Here is a 26,704-nt window from a genome sequence, read left to right as displayed (position 1 = left end):
GTGAAGATTGTGTTTTAGTCTAGACTTGTCCATTCCTGTTCGTTATATAATTTGGTGTACTTAGTGAAGATTGTGTTTTAGTCTAGACTTGTCCATTCCTGTTCGTTATATAATTTGGTGTACTTAGTGAAGATTGTGTTTTAGTCTAGACTTGTCCATTCCTGTTCGTTATATAATTTGGTGTACTTAGTGAAGATTGTGTTTTAGTCTAGACTTGTCCATTCCTGTTCGTTATATAATTTGGTGTACTTAGTGAAGATTGTGTTTTAGTCTAGACTTGTCCATTCCTGTTCGTTATATAATTTGGTGTACTTAGTGAAGATTGTGTTTTAATCTAGACTTGTCCATTCCTGTTCGTTATATAATTTGGTGTACTTAGTGAAGATTGTGTTTTAGTCTAGACTTGTCCATTCCTGTTCGTTATATAATTTGGTGTACTTAGTGAAGATTGTGTTTTAGTCTAGACTTGTCCATTCCTGTTCGTTATATAATTTGGTGTACTTAGTGAAGATTGTGTTTTAAGTCTAGACTTGTCCATTCCTGTTCGTTATATAATTTGGTGTACTTAGTGAAGATTGTGTTTTAGTCTAGACTTGTCCATTCCTGTTCGTTATATAATTTGGTGTACTTAGTGAAGATTGTGTTTTAGTCTAGACTTGTCCATTCCTGTTCGTTATATAATTTGGTGTACTTAGTGAAGATTGTGTTTTAGTCTAGACTTGTCCATTCCTGTTCGTTATATAATTTGGTGTACTTAGTGAAGATTGTGTTTTAGTCTAGACTTGTCCATTCTTAGTGTTCGTTATATAATTTGGTGTACTTAGTGAAGATTGTGTTTTAGTCTAGACTTGTCCATTCCTGTTCGTTATATAATTTGGTGTACTTAGTGAAGATTGTGTTTTAGTCTAGACTTGTCCATTCCTGTTCGTTATATAATTTGGTGTACTTAGTGAAAATTGTGTTTTAGTCTAGACTTGTCCATTCCTGTTCGTTATATAATTTGGTGTACTTAGTGAAGATTGTGTTTTAGTCTAGACTTGTCCATTCCTGTTCGTTATATAATTTGGTGTACTTAGTGAAGATTGTGTTTTAGTCTAGACTTGTCCATTCCTGTTCGTTATATAATTTGGTGTACTTAGTGAAGATTGTGTTTTAGTCTAGACTTGTCCATTCCTGTTCGTTATATAATTTGGTGTACTTAGTGAAGATTGTGTTTTAGTCTAGACTTGTCCATTCCTGTTCGTTATATAATTTGGTGTACTTAGTGAAGATTGTGTTTTAATCTAGACTTGTCCATTCCTGTTCGTTATATATAATTTGGTTACATAGAAACTACAAATATTTACTTTATTTTCAAACAAATCTCTGACAATCTACAGTTGCAACATAACATTTTACATCTCGAACTAATATGATCAGTTATTCAATCATCATGAACCATAACAGCTATTTTATTATTATTGCAATGTATAAAGTTAGCTGACTTATCAAGTTATCTTTTGCTATAGTTGAGCATAAATACCAGCAAACAAGATAAATAAAAACCAAGAATGTAAAAATTGCAAACAGTGGTAATAAAAACAAAGTAAACAAGGCAAGAAATAGTGTAAACTATTTACTTGAACAACAAATCCCTATTTTAACTCCAACAAATGTAATTCTAGATAACAGCATAGAGCAAAATAGGGTTTTTTAGTTTGAGTAAATAATGTTTACAACATATCCAAAACTGATTAGTTACTGGAGCAAAATAGGGGTTTGTAGTTTGAGTAAATACTGTTTACAACATATCCAGAACTGATTAGTTACTGGAACAAAATAGAGGTTTGTAGTTTGAGTAAATAATGTTTACAACATATCCAAAACTGATTAGTTACTGGAGCAAAATAGGGGTTTTTAGTTTGAGTAAATAATGTTTACAACATATCCAAAACTGATTAGTTACTGTAGCCAAAATAGGGGTTTGTAGTTTGAGTAAATAATGTTTACAACATATCCAAAACTGATTAGTTACTGGAGCAAAATAGGGGTTTGTAGTTTGAATAAATAATGTTTACAACATATTCAGAACTGATTAGTTACTGTAGCCAAAATAGGGGTTTGTAGTTTGAGTAAATAATGTTTACAACATATCCAAAACTGATTAGTTACTGGAGCAAAATAGGGGTTTTTAGTTTGAGTAAATAATGTTTACAACATATCCAGAACTGATTAGTTACTGTAGCCAAAATAGGGGTTTGTAGTTTGAGTAAATAATGTTTACAACATATCCAGAACTGATTAGTTACTGGAGCAAAATAGTGGTTTTTAGTTTGAGTAAATAATGTTTACAACATATCCAGAACTGATTAGTTACTGGAGCAAAATAGGGGTTTTTAGTTTGAGTAAATAATGTTTACAACATATCCAAAACTGATTAGTTACTGGAGCAAAATAGGGGTTTGTAGTTTGAGTAAATAATGTTTACAACATATCCAAAACTGATTAGTTACTGGAGCCAAAATAGGGGTTTGTAGTTTGAGTAAATAATGTTTACAACATATCCAAAACTGATTAGTTACTGGAGCCAAAATAGGGGTTTGTAGTTTGAGTAAATAATGTTTACAACATATCCAGAACTGATTAGTTACTGGAGCAAAATAGGGGTTTGTAGTTTGAGTAAATAATGTTTACAACATATCCAAAACTGATTAGTTACTGGAGCAAAATAGGGGTTTGTAGTTTGAATAAATAATGTTTACAACATATCCAGAACTGATTAGTTACTGTAGCCAAAATAGGGGTTTGTAGTTTGAGTAAATAATGTTTACAACATATCCAAAACTGATTAGTTACTGGAGCAAAATAGGGGTTTTTAGTTTGAGTAAATAATGTTTACAACATATCCAGAACTGATTAGTTACTGTAGCCAAAATAGGGGTTTGTAGTTTGAGTAAATAATGTTTACAACATATCCAGAACTGATTAGTTACTGGACCAAAATAGGGGTTTGTAGTTTGAGTAAATAATGTTTACAACAAAACCAGAACTGATTAGTTACTGGACCAAAATAGGGGTTTGTAGTTTGAATAAATAATGTTTACAACATATCCAGAACTGATTAGTTACTGGAGCAAAATAGGGGTTTGTAGTTTGAATAAATAATGTTTACAACATATCCAGAACTGATTAGTTACTGTAGCCAAAATAGGGGTTTGTAGTTTGAGTAAATAATGTTTACAACATATCCAAAACTGATTAGTTACTGTTTTTACGCCACCTATATTCAGTTGTTTTTAATTCTCAATTTTTTATTTATCTTGTAAGAAACTTAGGTTTATTTATGTCTTCATTCTTCCTGCCTTAATATTCTCAGCTAGTTAAAATAACTCTCAGTATTCTGGTGACATTATGTAGTTTTTATTATTACATCTCCTGAAAATCAGAACATGGTATACATAGAGAAACGACTCGAAATTTATATTGTTTTCGCCAAGTTTCGGCCCGGCATGGCCAGGTGGTTAAGGCACTCGACTCGTAATCTGAGAATCGCGGGTTCGAATTTCTGTTACACCAAACGTGCTAGCCCCTTTCAGTCTTGGGGCGTTGTAATGTTACGGCTAATCCCACTATTCGTTAGTAGAAGAATAGCCCAAGAGCTGGCGGTGGGTAGTCATGACTAGCTGCCTTCCCTATAGTCTTTCACTGCAAAAGTAGGGACAGCTAGCGCAGATAGCCCTCGAGTAGCTTTGCGCGAAATTCAAATCGGATCCTATGACGGTCCAGACTTCTAGCTAGTACTGGAACGTGGGGTTTGGGCTACTCTTTTACCAACGAATAGTGGGATTGATCGTCACATTATAACGCCCCCACGGCTGAAACGGCGAGCATATTTGGAGTTAGGGAGATTCAAACCCGCGACTCTCAGATTACGAGTCGAGTGCCGTAAGCACCTGGCTATGCCGGGTCCATGGGATCTGACAGTTTAGTTTTTCGGCGATAATTTTGTGTGTCCTGGACAACCATTTATTGTGGACACCACAACTATTATCTTTCAGTTTATCATTTATAGATGAGGGACAGAAAGCGTCTGTTGTCTTAGAGAAACTTTGTGCGAAATTTTACGAACAACAATTATAGATAATTCTCATAGTGGTAATCCATGTTCTTTAAATATATTTGTACCGTCTCACGTGACTACTACTCTTCAAATGGGAAGCTGTTTAATAGTGTTGATGTGTTACCAGTAGTGGTACCTTCTGGCTCATTGTATATTGATTTAAAAAATGTGTGTGTTTTGGCCCAGAGAGACAGGGACGCCTAGTGTGATGCGCATATCACAAGCTTGTATTGATCAGTAGCAGCCATTCAGGGAATGGGGGAAGAGACATGTGTTGTTTTCAATTTTCAATATGGAATAGTTTACGTGGTTTGTAACTGAACTCTGTTGTAGTCTAAGCACAGCAAGGACTGTTCATATGTCGCTATGATGTTTTATCGTAACCCTAATATGCAGATACTAGTTTTCAAGTGTTTGATAAATAATATATTGTTTTTGATGGTATTGTACTTTGGTTCTCTGTAAGATTTTGTATATTCTGTATCATGTTGTATCGGTATAAAGGTGTAATATTTTTTAGGATCACGTGCGACATAAAATGTGTTTAAAAGCCTGAACCAACTGCGTAACAGTCAGATTCATTAAGGTTATCATTTACGCATAGACGGTCTAATATATCAAAGTTCAAACCTTGATGGCTCATCTAGTGGATAAACGAGTGTGACATTAACATTGCGGAGTTTTCTGGGTTAAATAGGATTTGAATACATATTTAAAACTATTTTCCTGAGTTTTATAGTAAGTATAAAGTGAACTGAAACAAATAGTACAAAATATTTCAAATAATGGGAATTACAACAACATTTACAAATTAAAGTTATGACAACACTTACTAGAATTACACTGTTCAAAATAAGGACTTTGTTTCCATGCGGAGTGACACTCGAAGAGATCTGAAACAGTTTAAGATAAGTGTGTTTGTCGTGATGACGAGAAATTCACTTGAAATAAAATTGTGTTCTCAAGACAGCTGGTGTAGGTATTAATACACAGACCTAATCAGTCATCTTCAGGTTGTGTTCTCAAGACAGCTGGTGTAGGTGTTAAAACACAGACCTAATCAGTCATTTTCAGGTTGTGCTCTCAAGACAGCTGGTGTAGGTATTAAAACACAGACCTAATCAGTCATCTTCAGGTTGTGTTCTCAAGACAGCTGGTGTAGGTATTAATACACAGACCTAATCAGTCATCTTCAGGTTGTGTTCTCAAGACAGCTGGTGTAGGTATTAAAACACAGACCTAATCAGTCATCTTCAGGTTGTGTTCTCAAGACAGCTGGTGTAGGTATTAATACACAGACCTAATCAGTCATCTTCAGGTTGTGTTCTCAAGACAGCTGGTGTAGGTATTAAAACACAGAACAATGTTTAGACCTAATCAGTCATCTTCAGGTTGACGAAAACATGTGTTTTTCTTGTAGCTAAGCCGCATCGGGCTATCCACTTATTTTATTTAGTGTTGTAAATCTGTAGATTGACCGCTGTCCCAGCGGGGAAGTAAAACAAGACTTGTTACCGTTTAATTCAACAACCAAATGTCTATTGTATTGCTTTCTAAAATCATAGATAAAGGAAATTTGTTTATTATTTTACTTAACGAAGTTTAAGAAACGTACCTCAGTTGAATTGAACGTAAGAAACGTCTTGCTTTCTCGTTTGTTTTCGTGGATTGGTAGGTTTTCAGATCTCAATTGCTGTGGTTGACCAATGATAGATTAGGTTTACAAAAAAAACATGGTATGGCGAGATTCCTCGTTGCTAAGGGTTCTACAAGTAAAGGAACACGTATAACTACAAACTAACACTGATAAAAGGGGAGATTCTAATAATTTTAACGTGTATGATAGCCATAGAAAAATTAAGGCAAAAGCAAGCAAACAAACTGGGACACTTGTAAACCAGTTAGGACAGTCTTTAAGATGTTTACACATCACACTAGTGTCATTTTCTCACAACGCTGATTCTTTGATACTATAATAAAAGTTGCATTACGAATAGGAATAGCAGTTGTTATAGATAGGTGTATTCATTTTGTTATTGTTATAAATAGGCGTATTCATTTTGTTATTGTTATAAATAGGCGTATTCATTTTGTTATTGTTATAAATAGGCGTATTCATTTTGTTATTGTTATAAATAGGTGTATTCATTTTGTTATTGTTAAAAATAGGTGTATTCATTTTGTTATTGTTATAAATAGGCGTATTCATTTTGTTATTGTTATAAATAGGTGTATTCATTTTGTTATTGTTATAAATAGGTATATTGATTTTGTTACTTTTTAGTCTCATTTATGTCATAACTTTCTCAAATAGTTGAACTACAATAAAAACAGATCATCTGTTTCTTTTTGGGTAACCTTATGTTTGTATGAATGTCGGATAGTTTCTTGTCATTTGACAAACTTTTGAAAAGTGTGCTCAGAGTTAAGACCTCAACTCGGACTGTGCAACTCCTGAATATTCACATTTTTACTTTCAAGCCAGGTAGGAATCAATTGTATTTTGTAATAGAGAGCCCGCTAGGTTTGTTGTAGATAACATAATATTGTATAACACGTTAACCTGGTATGTTTGTGGTAGATAACATTATATTGTAGGACAACACGTTAACCTGGTATGTTTGTGGTAGATAACATAATATTGTATAACACGTTAACCTGGTATATTTATGGTAGATAACATTATATTGTAGGACAACACGTTAACCTGGTATGTTTGTGGTAGATAGCATTATATTATAATGCAGAAAAGCTGCGTTCACATTCGCAGCTGGATACTGGACATACAAGCAAAATTTTCATGAGAAGAAACACTTCACTAAACATCTGCTGGTTGTTTCATGCATTTTACAGTAAGCATCCTTCGTACCTTTCAGAGATACTGCTTTTGTTGTTCCTTTGAACATGGGCAACTGAAACTCGAGCTGTTGTGCAGAGATTTCTGGGTAGAAGTTTATAACCGAGTTGTCAATCTTGCCAGATGTTCTCAAGTGCTACATATTGCCTCAAGTCATTGTTGTCTGCTTTGGATCTAGTGGTCAGATGTTCTATGACTGTGTTCACAAATTCAAAATAACAGGTTAACGCGTTAACCTGCTAGGTTTCTGGTAGATAACACAAATATTGTTGAAGAACACGTTAACCTGGTATGTTTGTGGTAGATAACATTATATTGTTAAAGAACACGTTAACCTGGTATGTTTGTGGTAGATAACATTATATTGTTGAAGAACACGTTAACCTGGTATGTTTGTGGTAGATAACATTATATTGTTGAAAACATGTTAACCTGGTATGTTTGTGGTAGATACCATTATATTGTTGAAGAACACGTTAACCTGGTATGTTTGTGGTAGATAATATTATATTGTTAAAGAACACGTTAACCTGGTATGTTTGTGGTAGATAACATTATATTGTTGAAGAACACGTTAACCTGGTATGTTTGTGGTAGATAACATTATATTGTTGAAAACATGTTAACCTGGTATGTTTGTGGTAGATACCATTATATTGTTGAAGAACACGTTAACCTGGTATGTTTGTGGTAGATAATATTATATTGTTGACAACACGTTAACCTGGTATGTTTGTGGTAGATACCATTATATTGTTGAAGAACACGTTAACCTGGTATGTTTGTGGTAGATAAGATTATATTGTTGACAACACGTTAACCTGGTATGTTTGTGGTAGATACCATTATATTGTTGAAGAACACGTTAACCTGGTATGTTTGTGGTAGATAACATTATATTGTTGACAACATGTTAACCTGGTATGTTTGTGGTAGATAACATTATATTGTTGACAACATGTTAACCTGGTATGTTTGTGGTAGATAACATTATATTGTTGACAACATGTTAACCTGGTATGTTTGTGGTAGATAACATTATATTGTTGACAACATGCTTTTCTGGTTGTTAATAAAATATTAAACGCCATTATGACCTTGGGATTTCTGATATTCGTTAAAAGACAATTTTATTATAGTTTTTAGCCTGCCTAGTGCAAAGAAGGTAGCTAACCTTTATCAGTTAAAGATGTACGTGTCATATTTTAACAACCCTTTCTTAACAGTTTTATTAACTGTTGTCTTTTATTGTCTCTACCTTTCAAATATGTTGTATTCACACTTTCAAAGTTTCACTACAGACTGGTCAGGCGTGGCTTAAAGGTTAGAGTTCTTCGACTGTGAATTTGTTGCTTCATAGGTCGTGACTCCTTTACCTTTAAACGCAATCACGCACTTTTGGACCACGAGGGTGTGATACTATGAAGGTCAGGTCAGGTCAGGTTAGTGAGAGAAATTACGATATGGTTTATCGAGTCAAAATTATTGACGGCTATGCGTGTTGTTTTGTGGACAATAAACAACAATCAAAGATACAGATAATGTCTGTAGGTTCAGTGATGTTGTTAGACCAACAAATATACCTAAAGTTATTGTGTTCTCAACTGGTTCTGAATCAGAAAGTTATGATAATTCCACATGTTCCTATTTGTTATTTATTTCACTTTTGTGATAATGATAATTAGTCAGAAATAGATATTCCATGAAGGAAATCCAGGGGTCGCTATAACTCCATTCAAACCAGAAAGTGTTGCTGCAGTAACAAGTCTAATGCTTGTCGTTGACTTGTTTGAAATATTTAGTCAGGAAATATATACCTACCATAATCAAACTGCAGAGAAACATAAAATGTCATCCTAAGTACTTCAATGGTCTGAAGGTACACAGACAGACATAAAGAAATTCCTAGGCCTTATTCTACTAATGGAACAGAAAAGAAAATATAACTGGAAAGATTATTGGTCAACAGATCCTCTTTTGATTGGTTCAGTACTGGTGTTTCAGTAATAATCAGAAAATGGATGAATCTTCAGGCAGGCTCTTCAAAATTCAACCACTCACTACTGGATTATTTCTTCAGTGAATTCAGACCAATATACAAACAACAGTTTTCATTGCCTGAGGACATCATGGAGAGGACATCTACGATTCCAAAAATACGACCCTACAGAAATTGTAAAACGTGATTTGCTCGTGAGAATGGTGTACAAGAGTGACATAGGTTATACAACATGGAAATTTGTACTGGTGAGGAGAAAACTTGGATGAAACTATTCTATCAGTTCTAATTTTGGTATATTGTTATTGTATATCCCATTAAATTGAAAGTTTTGTACTCTTATTTCCATGTTCTCTAATCTTTTAAGTGATAGTATTATATTTATTTAAAAAGTCTTAGATGTGATATATAGCAATACATATACAGTAACACTGCATTGGAAAAAATATCTTAGGTGTGGAAACAAGGTATGGTCAAATAAGTGTTGAACGTTCTTTAAAATCTTTATCAGTGCTATAAGTGTAGCTACCAGTTTGGTCGTCAATTTTTATTTCATTCCTTTAAGTCACACACAGAATCATTTTGCTACACCTTTTTGTCGTATCTAAGGTGTTTGTTTTTTAATACAAGAAAGTAGCATTCGATAGTAACCCATATGTGCAACTCTATTATTCGGAACAGCCCTATACGTTACAGAACCAATGAAATATATGTTCGTTCCTCTACATAGAATTTTCTCAATCCATACCAGATGTTTTTACTTATGTATTTTTCTCTTCACGGATTCTTTCAAAGTATTTGTTTTGAATTTCGCGTAAAGCTACATGAGGGCTATCTGCGCTAGCCGTCCCTAATTTAGCAGTATAAGACTAGAGGAAAGGCAGCTAGTCATCATCACTCACCGCCAACTCTTGGGCTACTCTTTTACCAACGAATAGTGGGATTGACTGTAACATTATGACGCCACCACGGCTGAAAGGGCGAGCATGTTTGGTGTGATGGAAAAAACAGTACTAATAACTTCATTCATAGTAATGCTGTAAAATTTAGATTAACAGTTTCTTGTCTTCGCCTATATATACTGATACAGCCATATCGATCACCATTATTTAAACTAATGGCTTAAATTAATATCACGTGACCATAAACGGTCTTTCATTGAGACAATTTCATCAAAGTTAAATAATTTCTGATTAAAAGTTGGAAATGAACCTTTCTGATTCTTTTGAAAACTTGATCTGGAAAGTACTTAACTAATTTGTTTTTTGGTTCTAACCAATTTGATCTGAAAAGTACTTAACTAATTTGTTTGGTTCTAACCAATTTGATCTGGATAGTACTTAACTAATTTGTTTGGTTTTAACCAATACTTGAACGTTCTTACCCTTGTGCTCGTTCCTTCCCCATATAGTTTTGCTGCTCTAAATCAACCATCTTTAATGTGAATGAAAAAAACTAAAAACGGTCAACTTTTTATCTCAGGTGAAAAGTGATAAAAGTTTTAGATGGATAGCTCACGTGACCTTTTTGCGTAGGTTTGTGGGAAAAGTTTGGTTAAAATTGAGCTGTTTTTTTTTTTTTTTAAATAACTTTGCACACATGGCGTATATTTAAACCAAATTTGACATCTATTTGTGAGTAGTAAATATCTAATCGTGTACCATATTTTTTTTAAACATGTTTTTCTATCAAATGCATTTTTATTACTAAGTGAGAAAAAAGAAAGAAAACATTGGAAGAAATTCAATCAGAACTGGAGATGTTATAACTTGTTATTTTTCTTAGCGGATTGCCTTGGTATTAGGTATGTAAAGTGAGTGTAGGTTGTGAGTACTTACCCTGGAAAATGTGTCATTGTTTGAATTGCCACAGTTCGAGAAGGTGGGTATATCGTTAAAGTATCACTCATATTAATAAAAGAGTTTATCCTGCAGGTTGTCTTTGTTGTTCGACACTATCGTGTGTTTTGGTTTCATAGGAAGTTTTAGCCACAGTCGAACCCTGAAATAAGAGAACCTAGGTCTGTTGCTAGTACAGCCTGTGTTTGCATATTTTTAAACACTTGGTTCTAGGATTAGGTGGCGTTTTACTTGCCTTTCAGTATTAAAACCATGTGAAAAATTAAAACGTTCTGTTTAATATTCACTTACTGTGTCGTGTCTGCTGAGTAATAGGCTAGATATTTTCTAAAGGAAAAAAAAATCTGATTTCTGAGCTTTTCTAGATGTTTCAGTGTTTTCCAAATATTGTAAGCTGAGCGTTAAAAATATTTTTTACTGTATCTGTTAAAATGCCTCGTGTGTTTTCTAAGAAACACGCTAATCTACTCGCTTTTAATTTAGTTGAAAATAGAATATATAACTTGTGAGTTACGAATGGTATACAAAAAATATGTCGGCTATGATTTTCCTCAGGTATTGATGGAATGGAAGGTTCCATATATCGCAAGTTTTTATCTTTAGTTTGAGTCGTGACATAAACTTCAGTTTATTTTATAGTGTGTAGGTGTTTGTTGCCGCGATTCGGGACGTCTTGTTAAATATAATGCTAGGAGCACTTAATATAATTTTAAAATCTTCGCTTTATTTGGTCACAGACACTACTTACTGTAGCGCTTCATGAATAGTATACAGTGTTCTCGTCATTCAGATCACAGAGAGTTCCAAAATCAAATTGCAACTGTTTATAAGATATATTCGCCACCACGTATTTATATTAAAATATAAATAACACGATAACTAACTTTGGTAAAATGTTAATATCTAGTCTTATTTCTAACGTGTAAGTTTAATGGTGAGAGTCACTTAACCCTAACAACGTTGTGTTTGATATTGAAATCTATTTCTGTCAACAAAACATTTTTGTATAAATATTTATTAAAGTAGCGGAACGAGCGATCTATCAATCTGTCTTTTAGTGGAAATAGGATTGCATAATTGTAAAAATGATGCGATTTGCTCTAGTATCTTTAACTTGAACTTGAGAAAACTCAAGGTCTTATGTATAGTTTAGCCAATCACAGATAACTTACATTCTATTTCAGCTAATTAAAAATACCTTATAGTGTATTTCAACCAATCACAAACACTAACCACCAGGGGCGTAGATTTTTTTTACACGTGAAGGGGGGATGATTTTTGCAACCACTTATGTGGACTGTTCAATTTGCAAATTTGTAATCTCTGATTACGTGAACCTGAAAGCTGTAAACATGCAGTCACAGAGTAATCTTGTTGCCAGGATACTTCAAGGTTTCCATGTAACTTTGTACAAATGAGGTGTTGTGAACAGTTTTCAAAATGTTAATAGAATAAAGACAAATGTGTCACAAATTAACTGCCACATGAATCTATTCCTGCACAGTATAAAAGATGGCCATTATATTTGACAAGTTTACTAATAATTTTCATTGCATGAGTTACGTTGTCAAATATTAATAAAATTAGTAATTACCCTTGATAATTTCATATCTACTGAAAAACTGTTCATGTTCTTTGATAAAAATAATTAAAATGTCTTTGTGAACTCTTGAAAATTACACATCAATACAATGTAGCACATAATTATTCATACTTTTCATTGAAGTAAGATTAATTTAGTCCTCTAGTCTACATGTTCTCAAACGTAAACTTCCTTTGTGATGATCTGTTTATGAATTCTTTCATAAGCTCTTCTATATTTATCTTGTCGACCCCATCTTTGTGAGTGTGACAAACTGCCACATGGTTGAGGCGGCACTGAGACATAGTTGACCTTAACCACATATTCAACTGTCTTAATGCAGAAAAGCTGCGTTCACGTTCACAGCTGGATACTGGACATACAAGCAAAATTTTCATGAGAAGAAACACTTTACTAAACATCTGCTGGCTTGTTTCATGCATTTTACAGTAAGCATCCTTCGTACCTTTCAGAGATACTGCTTTTGTTGTTCCTTTGAACATGGGCAACTGAAACTCGAGCCGTTGTGCAGAGATTTCTGGGTAGAAGTTTATAACCGAGTTGTCAATCTTGCCAGATATGATCATGTTCTCAAGTGCTAGATATTGCCTCAAGTCATTGTTGTCTGCATTGGATCTAGTGGTCAGATGTTCTATGACTGTATCCACAAATTCAAAATATTGGCTTCTGTAGTAATCTCTAGCTGTTGCAGAATGGTGTGCTGAGCCATCACCTGTGATCCTTCTGGGAGGTCTACGAATGCGTGGTAGTTCAATAGGCACAAGATCTTGGGAAGTTACCTCTTTCTCAGCTTCATCAATTATCTTGTTGTAATTTTCCTCTGTCCGCAATACCCGCAATTGCTCAACTGTCATTGCAGATACTTTAGTCATGCCAGATACTGTCGCTGATTTTGCTTGGAATGCACGGTTTAGTTCCTTTAATGCAGCTAATGGATGTTGAGCCATCAACAATCCTAAAACTATCTTTCCTTTGTCAAATCTGTCTAACAGACCTCGTGCTTTCACTGCTACATCTGATTTTTCATTTGCTAATTCAGAGAAAGAATCAACAATGTCACTGTAGTGATTATTGGCACATGTAATTGCGGATAGGCGGTATAACCAGCGTGTTGGACGCGGTGGGCGGATGTATTTAACTGGAACGTTGTGGCTGTCTGAGGATACAATATTTTCAAAGATTGTCTTGTATTTGCCACCAAGTTCACGTACCCACTGGATAGAATATCGAACACATTCACAAGCTTCAACTGCATGTTACATTATTAAATTAGCCTTGTGTGCTCCGCAGTGAAAAAACAAAGCTGACGGTTGCTTTTCTTTTATTTTTACCTGACATCCACTGTACGTACCACTCATGTTAGTGGCTCCATCATAAGTTTGTGTTCTTAACCCTAACAGATTGAGTCTAGTCAGTACATCAAGTACAGTCGAGGATATTGTTTCACTAGTTGTATTGGAAACACTGTACAAACCAAAAAATGTCTCATGGAAGTCAAGATTCTCATCTACGTATCGTACACATATTGCTTCCTGTTTGGCACCTGTAACATCTTGAGTACCATCAACCATTAATGCAAAGATTTAACTCTGCTGCACTTCATGTGTTATGTTCCTCAGTATTTGATGGCTGAACATCTCCATTATTTCGTTCTGAGCCTGGGGTGATGTGAATGTGGTTTTCTTTGAAAAGTAGGCCGTCAACTCAGGATTTTCCTCTTCCAGGAGCTTCATTAACTGCAGGAAGTTCCCCTCCGTATCAGTATGTCCACGTAATGCTAAACCTTGACGCAGTAAGAAACATAAACTTCTGAATATTTTGGCTAGATTTCTTTTGCATTTTTCCAGCTGCTTCTTTTTTCCATCATTTTGCTGGACAGTCACTGGAGTTACATCAAGTGAACCTTCTGGAGATATAGCATATCTGTGCTGAGAGGAGGATTGGTGTTCGTTGAATTTCTGTTTTGCCTTTTCCCAGTTGCAAAAACCGGTGAATATGAAGGTATAAACCACTGCCCTCTCCAATTTCAAATGTAAATAGGACTCTATTTCCTGCTTTGGTACAATGAAAGCATATGACATTTTGAGTTTGATTGTCGAAGTGCAGCCATGGGAACTCATCAAACCACTTGCCTTGGAAGTTGATATTTTGAGATTTTGCTTTCTGTCGTGGTATTAGTTGTGCATCTGGATGATATGGCTTTCCACACTTTATCTGTGGAGTGTCAACTTTTTCATTACTGCACAAACTTGTTTCACAACTATCTGGTAGTTCATGATGTGCAATAGTTGCACATGCATTTTTAGACTCATCCTCTGATGAACATGGTGTTTCCTCTGTATGGCAAGTTTCTATTCCTTTTTGCTTGAGGTTGTTGGATTATCTACATTGTCACTTGTAGTACTAGTAACTGACTTGCAGAACTGTCTAATATCGGGAAGTTTCAGACGCTTGCTTGTCATAATTGTAATCTGTTTCCCAGATGACTCAACATGCTAAAATACAGTCTTTATTGAAAAACTCCCACGTACAACGAACGAAGATAGAACAGAATGGAAGTAGGACTGAACTGTACAATGTATTTAAGTCGAACGCGTGAACCTCACAGTGACTACCGAACCGACTGACCGCCTGGGCATCGCTAGGACAATAATGTGTGCTAGTTGCAACACAAGTAATTGCAAGTTTATCGAAAAATACTTAAACAATCACAAATATATTATATTCCTGTTATAATAAATAAATGTTGGTTTTAAGATTTTTAAAAAATTATTTATTGGTAGTTTAGAGGATGGGACAGCTACAATGGGCCAATAGATCCATTGTCCCAAAAGATCATATTATGATATTTGTTTGGTGGTATTGAATGTTTTGGGAACCATAACTCTCAGCTTTGTCCTAAGGAAGTCATATAACTAGTAGGTGGCTTCCATCTTACCACATTGTTCTGAAGTTTTATAAAACTAATGAAACTTCTGCATCCTTTTTTATAAATTATTAATTCAAGTAAAACACACTTAATTTAATTATTAGTTCAAATAAAGTGTACATAATTATTTGTTAGTTCAACTTTAACAAACTCAGGCCTGTTTTTATGTTGAGATAATATTTTAAAGCCACACCTGTTGAAATGATTAAAAATTAAAAAACATATCTTGTGACCCCATATTAAAGTATTTGATACATACCTGTGTAATAAATATTAAAACATACAATGTCTATTTTTCAGCTATGGCTTTAAACATTTCTCAGTGTGAATAAATTACATAACTTAGATTTAATTTATTTTGTGGAATGTAAACAGGAATCTTAACAGAGACTTTCGTGTTTTCATCCAAAAATAAATATTTATCTATAGTGTCTGAATTTTCTGAAGAATCTTGTTCATCATAAAGCCTTGGGGCCCGACACAGCCAGGTGGTTAGAGGGCTCACCGAGCAATCTGGGATTACAGGTTTGAATCCCCATCTCACCAAAATGCCATGTCTTTCAGCCATGGGGGCATTGTAATGTTATTGTTAATACCACTGTTTGTTGATAAAAGATTAGTTGGTGGTGGTTGGTGATGACTAGCTGCCTTCTCTCTAGTTTTACACTGTTATATCAGGAATGGCTAGTGCAGATAGCTCTTGTGTAGGTTTGTGTGAAATTCAAAGCAAACAAACAAACGTAAAGCTTAGAACCTTACGAACACAATCAAACCATTGTTCAGTAACAGGATTCTTTCTTATACATTTACTATGAACTGTCCAAAAGTTATTCTAAGTAACTGAAAATGTGTTATCACAATTAATGTTCAAAGAAACATGATATCTTTATATATATCTATATGCATATCTTTATATGTATCTTACAAAGTGTTTCTTAACTTCTACACTTTATCCAAACATTGAATTCCTAATTAATATTTTTCCAATCTACAACAAATATTCTGTGATAATAGTGGATAAACTATTCATAAACTCTTCATTCTTAATTTTACCACTATTATTATGGGATGTTTGCTGGCTATTGGTAATTTTATCTGTCATGCTATATAATAGAAACCATGCCATCCAAAAACTTTTCTCTCTCGTATTTGTTACCAGAGTTGTAACAGTTACAAACTTATAAACTAAAAATGTGCCAAAGTAATTCTGAACACTTAGTCTCTGTAATTATATGCAATTTTGGTTAGTGAAAGATTTTAATATAAGCAATAAAATGTACATACAGCTGCTGTAAGTAGTGATCTCCTGGATATGAGTTAGTAAGACAGACCTGTGATGCTCTGTTTGGTTTTACAAGCTTCACTTGTTTTGATGAGAATTGTAACAGATAAAAACATTTCTACTTATAAGAGAGTGAGTTAAAACAGTAGGTATAATATTATTTAGGTAAAGCTAGGTTTTAAATACCTGCAATTCTTTCATTTGTATTTTTGTGTGATTTTCCAGTTTATGATTTATATGTTGCAACTTTTATAATTAGGTTTAAGAAGTAGGTATAAGTTAATAATTATGTGCCTGTTTTACATTCCAAATATTTATTATTTTTACATCATGTGTAGAAGTTTATGTAGTCAGATAACCGAGCAGTGTATATGGGTCTTTCTTTCTCACCAGTGTTTAGAGATGTTAAAAGAATTGAATACTTTCTTTTTTCTACACAGTTGTATCTGAACTGGAAAACGTCTTTGTTTTCAGGAATATTGAAATATTTTTTCCAGTAATGGAATTTAAAAATTTTGTATTAGAAACTCGTAACACTAAAGGATGTAGTTCATTCAGTATAATTGCACATGTTTAAAATGTTGTTTTTTTATACAATTTGAATTTTATAAGCAATCAATGAAGTAAGTATGATGTTATTATGTTTTAATGTGGCTATTTTACTGTCTTTTCTCTTTCAGGGCAGTATATGCCACCTCCAGAACAAGAATTAGCTACCAAAGTGCTTCAGATACAATCAAAACGATTTTACTTGGATGTTAAACAGAACAGGAGAGGAAGGTTTATAAAAGTTGCAGAGGTAGTTAGTTTGTGAAACTATTTTACAGTATAGTAACTAAAACAGTTTAACTGAGGTAGGACATAATTAGGTAATAAAACCATTTGTGAGTGTATTAACTAAAGTTTCAAGTGTAAACCATCAATAACTCTGAAGTTGAATTGTTGCTACAATACTGAATACTGTTGTATCCATGTCATGTACCCTAAGTAGAAAAGTAACAATTAACACATGAATTACAATAACTAAGACAACATTCTAGTAGTTAAACTGTTTATTAAGAGTAGAAAGTAAAAAACAATCAGTTTTGTATGAAAAGGAAAAAGAAAATGTTAAAACTCTTCTAGAATATTCATAATACGAGTCAACTGACTTACTAACTCATAATACGAGTCAACTGACTTACTAACTCATAATACGAGTCAACTGACTTACTAACTCATTGTACGAGTCAACTGACTTACTAACTCATTGTACGAGTCAACTGACATACTAACTCATTGTACGAGTCAACTGACATACTAACTCATAGTACGAGTCAACTGACTTACTAACTCATTGTACGAGTCAACTGACTTACTAACTCATTGTACGAGTCAACTGACTTACTAACTCATTGTACGAGTCAACTGACTTACTAACTCATTGTACGAGTCAACTGACTTACTAACTCATTGTACGAGTCAACTGACTTACTAACTCATTGTACGAGTCAACTGACTTACTAACTCATTGTACGAGTCAACTGACTTACTAACTCATTGTACGAGTCAACTGACTTACTAACTCATTGCTTTATTTCCATCATGAATCATGTGGTAAATATTTGTAAATGAGTGTTATAGTTTGAAAAACTGTTTAGAATAAACTGCTGAATAAAGAAATCAAGTATTAGAAGATTAAATAAGATAACAGGTGTTTGTATATATCTCTGTGTTTACTTGTAATGTTTTATTATAATTTTAAAATAAGAAAAATGACACTTAGAAGTAATGTTTTGTTACATGGGGTACAGTGCTTCATTGACCTGTATTGACCACTGTGTAACATCCACTAATCTTTTTTTTTAGTCAGGTCTGTTGGGTTTAATAACGATTCCAGGGTAGATATATCTGGTGTCTCTAAACTTTGATTTTCTCCCATTGTTATGAAGTAGATGTGATACATTAGAAAGCTGCTAACATTGCATGTTTAGGCACATTGCAGATCATTCATTACTTGACATGATGTTATGGTATAAAGGTTAATTCTGGGTCAGTCAAATGCCATCTCCAAGCTATCAATCTGAAGTAAAATATGTTACTAGAAGTGTTGTAACTTACAACAGGATTACTCCAGAAATTTTTATTTTAGTTTTTGCAAACGTTTGCATAATTTTTTTATTTAAAATATTTTACTATAGTTTGTGATGATTCATAAAATTATGCACATTCAGTTGGCCTTTATATCATAATAGTTAACAAAGGCTTCTAATGTGTCTAAACATTTTGTTAATACACTTTTCATATTCTGCACGTACTGCTTAAAAATAGGGACTCACCCTGTATGTGGAGATTATATATCTGTTGTCAGGTATTTAAAACCTGAAATAGGAGAGCTGTCTTCTAGCATTAGCAATAAAACATTTTGTTCAATAAACATCAAGACAAATGTTGTTTAATTTCACAGGTCAACTTTGTAGGTGAATACTGTGAGCTTAAGTGCCCAAACTGATGGACTTCACCCTTTAATTGAAAAATTATAGAACTATCATCAGTGTAGTGGTTTGAATTTCTTGATGTGTTAACATATCTGTTAGTTATAGTAAAGTGTGTGTCTGGGACAAAATACACAGTTGTGTATTTTTATTTCAATCTGTTCCTTATTTCTTGATCAACCAGCACCAAACTTGAAACAGTGACACAAGATGGCGTGAGGAAGGAACTGGACTCCCGATATATTCATGAAAACAGTATTTCTTTCTTTTCATTGTTAACACCTTTATGTTTTTTAATATTTGTTATGTTAAGAAGAAAATAGAAGCACAATTTCCTGTCTTTTGTTACAAATGAGTTTTTATTTCACCTGTCCAATGAATGGATACTCCAAAAAGTAAACAATATTTTTCTTTGAAACATTCATTAATTAGGTGACCAATGAACACTTAATGTTCTCCACAAACATATAATGATATACACAAAAGTATTAGCAAGAAAACTGAAAAGTAATATACATTTTTGGTATTAAAATATTTAAACAAACCATTCATTCAATTCCCTTATTCACCTACATATAAATAATCAATGTGTATAAAATAAACACTTTTGTTTCTACATCAACTCCAGTAGGTTTTGTTAACTTCTCTATATGCTTAAATTTTAAACCCAGTTAGGATATAAGAAAATCAAGTCATGGTAAAATGGTCCAGCAAAGGAAAGACTTCTTGGTTTTCTTTTATTGGTGGAAGACATAGGAATGATTTGTGTTTGGTTTAGGAAGACATTGTTATGTATTTTAAAAACAGCCTCTTGTAACTTTAAAGTGGTTTTGTAGAAGTGTTGGTGCTTTGAACAAACTTGTATGTCTGACAGTAAGTTTTATTACAAGGATAACAATCTTTCTATGGTGGCATTTAATAAACTTCATTATCTTTGAGGTTTCTGTTGTTCCAGAAGGAAACATGTTTTAAACGACTGTAGAGTTTGAAGAATTGTCAGAATATGCAAGTTATTTGAAGTGACTGGTGACAACAAAACAAATTCTGCTTAGTACCAGACCACTTAAAGACAATGTGATTGGATGGTCCTGGCTTTTTGAGTCTGTATGTGAGTTTCTACATTTTTATGACCACATTGTAGTGTGGTTTGGTTTTAGGCTTAGAGCATGATTTTGTAATGTTTTTTACTGTTACAAAATGTATTTATGTTGAGGGTATAACAGTGGGTAAGATTTCATTTATTATAGGTAACATGGCTCTTTGGGTTGTGAAGATTTTAAGGGTGCGTCATTTGATGTAGAAGGTTGTCTTTATAAAGTGGTATTTACATCAAAGATATCTATCACAAGAGAGGAACAATCAGAAGTAACTATAAGTGGGAGTTAATACTGAAGTGACTTTGCACCAGCTGTCCAAGCAAAGTAAATGTTTCCAACTTCCGAACTGATTTTTGGTATTCATAGATAGTTAACTGCTACAACCACTCATGACGTTTACAAGTATGCTGTATGTGTTTTATAAGTATACTGTATGTGTCATCCTTCATTCAGGTCTTGATATTAAGTTACAAAATAAACCTTGTGTGTCGTCCTTCATTCAGGTCTTGATATTAAGTTACAAAATAAACCTTATGTGTCGTCCTTCATTCAGGTCTTGATATTAAGTTACAAAATAAACCTTGTTTACAAATTCTCTACATTTAACAATTGATATAAACGTTATTGATCCTCAAAACTGGTATCACCCAGTAGAGATATTTCAAAAACTCTTCTATTCACGTGTGGAACCAGTGAAGAGATTACATGTCACTTATTTAAATGCAAATAAAAATCCCAACTATGTGGTTTAGTTGTTTCAACTTTATAACGTGAAACTTTAAAGTGTGATGTGCAGTTATTGATGTAGATTTTTAATTCAATGTTTGCATGTTGGAACAGTTTTAATTCAAGTGCAAACAACCGTATCATTGTTCTTTTCTGACATTAATTAACCAGTAATCATGTTATTTTTAGTGTACAGCAGTCGTTAGCTTTGTGAACCAGAGAGTGCAGTTTTTATACCAGTGTGATGAAGATTTCAGAATTGTTTTTCAAAAAGTTTAAATTGTTTGTTTAGGTTGGTCCTGCAGGTAGAAAAAGCCGTCTGTTGTTTGCAATGTCCACAGCTCTAGAACTAAGGGACCATCTGACATCTTTTAGTGAAATCTATGCTTCACTGGGTGAGTAGAGATGAGGCTGTGAAAATAGTGCCCATCATCTCCATAAACTAGTTTATAAAAACATTAATAGTTTAAAGTAATATGATACAGTTACTTGTATTTTGTTTATTTGAAAATGTTGTTTTGTGTTGGAATGAGTAACATAAACTCACACATTCCTTGATGTCATGTATAAATATTTGAAGTAAATAAAGAATTGGTCATGAGAGAAAACTGTCAAAACATGTTTATGTAATTTAATAATAGGCCTCTATTTGTTTGGTGATACTTTAACTTGGAATTCTTAATGAATATTATCAGTTTGATTGATTTTTCAGCCAACATTTAAATTCTTGTTAGTGCTCAACTATTTTGAGTGTTTGGTATATGTAGGTGTTATTGATTATAACAGTTCTATATTTCTAAACCTGTAGATTTGTATCTACTGACATTGTTTACTGATTACAAGAAACCCATTTTCTTATGAATGTACACTATCTTGAGTACTGGAATTCAAAACACTTGGTGTAAACCTGCTGTTCACAGTGTTATTTTAGTTTCTGATGACTTGTTACTGTTGTAAATCAGCTAGTCACGGTGTTAGTTCACTTGTTACTGGAGTAAATCTGCTGGTCACGGTGTTAGTTCACTTGTTACTGGAGTAAATCTGCTGGTCACGGTGTTAGTTCACTTGTTACTGGTGTAAGCCTGCTGGTCACGGTGTTAGTTCACTTTTTACTAGTGTAAATCTGCTGGTCACGGTGTTAGTTCACTTGTTACTGGTGTAAATCTGCTGGTCACAGTGTTGTTTCAGTCCCTGATAACTTGTTACTGGTGTAAATCTGCTGGTCACAGAGTTGTTTCAGTTCCTGATAACTTGTTACTGGTGTAAGCCTGCTGGTCACAGTGTTGTTTTAGTCCCTGATGACTTGTTACTGGTATAAATCTGCTGGTCACAGTGTTGTTTCAGTTCCTGATAACTTGTTACTGGTGTAAATCTGCTGGTCACAGTGTTGTTTCAGTTCCTGATGACTTGTTACTGGTGTAAGCCTGCTGGTCACAGTGTTGTTTCAGTCCCTGATAACTTGTTACTGGTGTAAATCTGCTAGTCACGGTGTTAGTTCCCTTGTTACTGGAGTAAATCTGCTAGTCACAGTGTTGTTTCAGTCCCTGATAACTTGTTACTGGTGTAAATCTGCTGGTCACAGTGTTGTTTCAGTCCCTGATAACTTGTTACTGGTGTAAATCTGCTGGTCACAGTGTTGTTTCAGTCCCTGATGGTTTGTTACTGGAGTAAATCTGCTTGTCACAGTGTTGTTTCAGTCCCTGATGGGTTTGTTTACTGGGTAAATCTGCTTGTCACAGTGTTGTTTCAGTCCCTGATGGTTTGTTACTGGGTAAATCTGCTGGTAAATCTTGGTCACAGTGTTGTTTCAGTCCCTGATGGTTTGTTACTGGAGTAAATCTGCTTGTCACAGTGTTGTTTCAGTCCCTGATGGTTTGTTACTGGAGTAAATCTGCTGGTCACAGTGTTGTTTCAGTCCCTGATGGTTTGTTACTGGAGTAAATCTGCTGGTCACAGTGTTGTTTCAGTCCCTGATGGCTTGTTACTGGAGTAAATCTGCTGGTCACAGTGTTGTTTCAGTCCCTGATGGCTTGTTACTGGGTAAATCTGCTGGTCACAGTGTTGTTTCAGTCCCTGATGGCTTGTTGTTTCATTAGCAATGTCTAACAGGAAGACCATTGAATATTTAAAATAAACCATTATTTTCAATTGAATACAAATTAGAAACAAAAATGGAAGTATGTTACTTATACTTTTATATATCGTTTTAGTGCCACTAAAGGTTGTGTGGTACATTCTTAATGTTCTTACTGCAAAAATACAGTTTTCTTTATTATTTTATAAAATCAATGGTTAATGTTGTGCTAGGTGTAAAAAAAGAAGGAGATATTAGCTTGGGCCAATCATTAAGAACCTGTTGAAATATTTCACCAATTCTGTGTAAACAACATGACTGACACTTGTCTTTGTTTCTAACACTTGTTTTTGTTTTCTTTTTTATACAGTTATTGGTTTCAGTAGCATTTCCATCATCCTTATAACATCTTGAATACAACCCATCATTCTTGTACATTTATAGAAATGTTTGAAAACTAAATTGTTAAGAACTACTTTACTCTTCTGTCATTAGTTAATCACTCTTATAACATAGACATTTTACAAATACAGAACAACCTCTTTCTGAACCTTCACGATCTACTTTGTTCATATATGTTGGTGTATTCACCATCTGGTTATTCTTTTATAAACATTTCAGTTTTTACATTTATCCAGCGTGTTATTACAGAAGTAGCTGGAATTGTCAGTCACACAACTAGGTACAGATAGTGAAAACCTGTGATTATTAGAAGCATCATCAGTTGTTTGTTAGTTTTTACATATTTCTCTTGAATAAGGTTTGATATTGTTGTATATGTATAGTCGTGTATATGTACATACACACTTTAGCTACACTGACACCCTGTATTACAACAGAGTGAGCAAATTTCTTGTTTTTTATTAAAACACCAACATGGATCCTACATTAAAGACATGAATAGAACTTAGCATCACATTTTTAAAATCACTAAACCTTAGCAAGAAATATATATAGTAAATACAAGGTTTGTACATTTATGAGATTTAGTTTTATTGTAGCAAGTCTCAAATAACACTAGTCAGGTATGTTTGGGGTATAACTTGGAGATTAATTATTAGGTGACAATGTCAGGATTACATACCTCCCTGTTAATAAAATATATAAATAACTGAAATCTGTAAGATTACATATTTTATCTAATCTCTTGAACATAGTTTATATAATTCTGATGAGTGTGGATGTTTCTGGAGAGTCATCCGTAGGTTTTATCTAGAAGTTGACCAGTGTTCTCATAACATGTTTGTAATCATTTCATTAACGTTATAGGTTTGTGTGTCAGATAGTTTCCTATATTCCATATACACTTCCAGGATGTAAATTTATAATAAAAGTGGGTTTATAACATGACATTTAATGTTAAATTAACTACATTTAAACAAGGCCAAAATTTTCTGCATACACTACTTTATGATACACAAAATAGTTTTGAAGCATAGTTGAGGCTAGTTCACCTAAAACTAAAAAAAACAAACAAATATCAGTTAATGTTCCATTTTACATTAGTTCAACTGCTGTCAGTACAGAATTGCACAGCATATTTGTTAATAGATAGTGGTTAATTATTTTAATTATTAGTGTAAAATAAAACTAGATGTGCACTCACATTGGAATTTATATCTTTCAAACACATAGTGTTATATTATAAACCTTGTCCTCATTAAAAATATAATTTCAACTTAATAATAGAGTGAAACACTGACATCCCTTCAACTGTTTGTAAATTAGCCACCTGTGGTACTTTACAGATTTCAAAAACTTGGAGAATGTGATGACATATATGTACACTTATAATCTCAGGCAGAAACAGCTGATGGCCATGTGTTATAATAACTCTCTAGAATCAAAGAATACAAAATTAGATTTCATAGATGACAGTATTTAACTGAAAGTGAACATTTATTTTGTTACTTAGTATTCTTTAACTTTCACTGATTTCATGTACAAACAAAAAATGCAGTTTGTTTATTAAGATTACTAACCAGTGGAACATCAAATTATGACTATTTGCTCGTCTTGCAGCGTTAAATATAATATTCTTTAATGATGGCAGTATTCACTTGATGTTTTCTGTGCTTACATATAAACGTTTCCAAAATGTATAAATATTAATTTATCTGTATGGATGTACACTTGTTCTATCAGTTTTAACTAAGCTACATGAAATATTATGATTTATGCTTTGTTAAATGAGTAATCTTTACTAAGTCATTTAACCAGTTCCTCTCTTACTGCTGGTAAGTATTGGATTTGTTCTACTGTTTAAATAGAACTATTGAATGATATAGAAAGAAGTCCTCCCGAACGACTGATTTGTAAACTGTTTCTGTTATAAACTACTAATGGCTGTTCTCAAGAAATCTGTATTATTTCTTTCATACAATCACTAAAATTAATTTGAATTATGAGATAGTAACTAAAATTATATTTGTTTTGACAAAATAAAATGTAATACTCTGTGATAAGAAATCCTTCAAAAGTTGGTCCTTTTTAAAATGCTTGGGGAAAAGAGATCATGTTTTTTGTGTTAAATTGATTTCTTGAATCTGTGTTTTTCTAACGTTATAAAATCATATTCAAAATATATCATAGCCCTAACTATACAACAGTTACACTAGTCTTACCCTTTCACTGTTTGCAGTGTACCACTGGAAACATCTAATGTACAGAACATTAATTCTGAGTTATCCATTCTGAACTGATTTCACTTCAAAGATGTTTATAACATAAGGTTTATAAACTGTACCAAAAATGAAAATGTTTTCCTTTATTAATATTATAAATGATAGTTTATAATTTTGTCTAGAACCTTGCTTTAGAGAAATTATTTTACTATATTTTAATGGCATCAGGTCCACCTAATCCAGATAACTTACCAGAAGATGGAAAGTTGAAAAGTGAAGTGATGATAAAGGAGAACAGAAGGTATTATCTTGACCTCAAAGAAAATTCCAGAGGAAGGTTTTTAAGAGTAAGCATTAACAAAATGTCTTAGTTTTAAATTTAATTAAACAAAATGTCTTAGTTTTAAATTTAATTGAACAAAATGTCTTAGTTTTCTCTCCCTCCAGAAAACTCTGAATGCAGAATTGTCTCAGCTTTACTCAGAATAATGTTGGATTATTACAGAAATCTAGTTTCTCTTTCTCATAAGTCATCCTAATTTCATAACATAAGTAAGTGATGAATATGATACTGAGAGTGAAAAAAAATTTAATCTTAGTAACTTATGATTACAACATAATCCATCTTCAGTTGTTGTCAGCACAAACCATTTTGTTTGAATTCTTGTGGAAGCCAAAATCTGCCACCATATAATTAAAAGAGATCAGTTATTGATAAAATGAAATAAATTTTGTTCATGGGAGTTTATCTTAGAGGATGTGATTGTTCATGGGAGTTTATCTTAGAGGATGTGATTGTTCATGGGAGTTTATCTTAGAGGATGTGATTGTTCATGGGAGTTTATCTTAGAGGATGTGATATTCTTTTTAACTCTTGTATCGGATCAACATCTGTTTATGCCAAGATTTTTTGTATGTAGACCGTAGGTGTCTGTGACTTGTTGGCAATGAATTCTAACAATAAACAGACAGCATATGCTCCACTTGTTTTAAAGTAATATATTCAATACAAGTTAAATGTACATACAAAAATTCTTTACTCTGTGGAAATCACAGTTGTATATCAAACTATAAATAATTC

The 26,704-nt window shown here is 33.3% G+C and overlaps 1 protein-coding gene across 4 annotated transcripts in view; it reads left to right on the top strand.

Annotated features, from left to right (window-relative positions):
- Positions 1–26,009, top strand: part of LOC143231974 (transcriptional regulator protein Pur-beta-like) — an 80,448-nt gene extending 54,439 nt beyond the window's left edge. For all 4 annotated transcript variants that reach the window (XM_076466900.1, XM_076466907.1, XM_076466918.1 and 1 more), the window contains exons 2-4: positions 17,309–17,427; positions 21,218–21,320; positions 25,852–26,009. In XM_076466900.1, coding sequence (XP_076323015.1) covers positions 17,309–17,427; positions 21,218–21,320; positions 25,852–25,994 — 365 coding nt within the window. In that variant the 3' untranslated portion in view covers positions 25,995–26,009. The remainder of the gene's footprint in view (positions 1–17,308; positions 17,428–21,217; positions 21,321–25,851) is intronic.
- The last annotated feature ends 695 nt before the right edge of the window (positions 26,010–26,704 follow it).

The sequence above is a fragment of the Tachypleus tridentatus genome, chromosome 1 (genome assembly GCF_004210375.1).
Source record: "Tachypleus tridentatus isolate NWPU-2018 chromosome 1, ASM421037v1, whole genome shotgun sequence".
NCBI classification, from domain to species: domain Eukaryota; kingdom Metazoa; phylum Arthropoda; class Merostomata; order Xiphosura; family Limulidae; genus Tachypleus; species Tachypleus tridentatus.
This window is presented reverse-complemented; position numbering and strand designations above follow the sequence as displayed.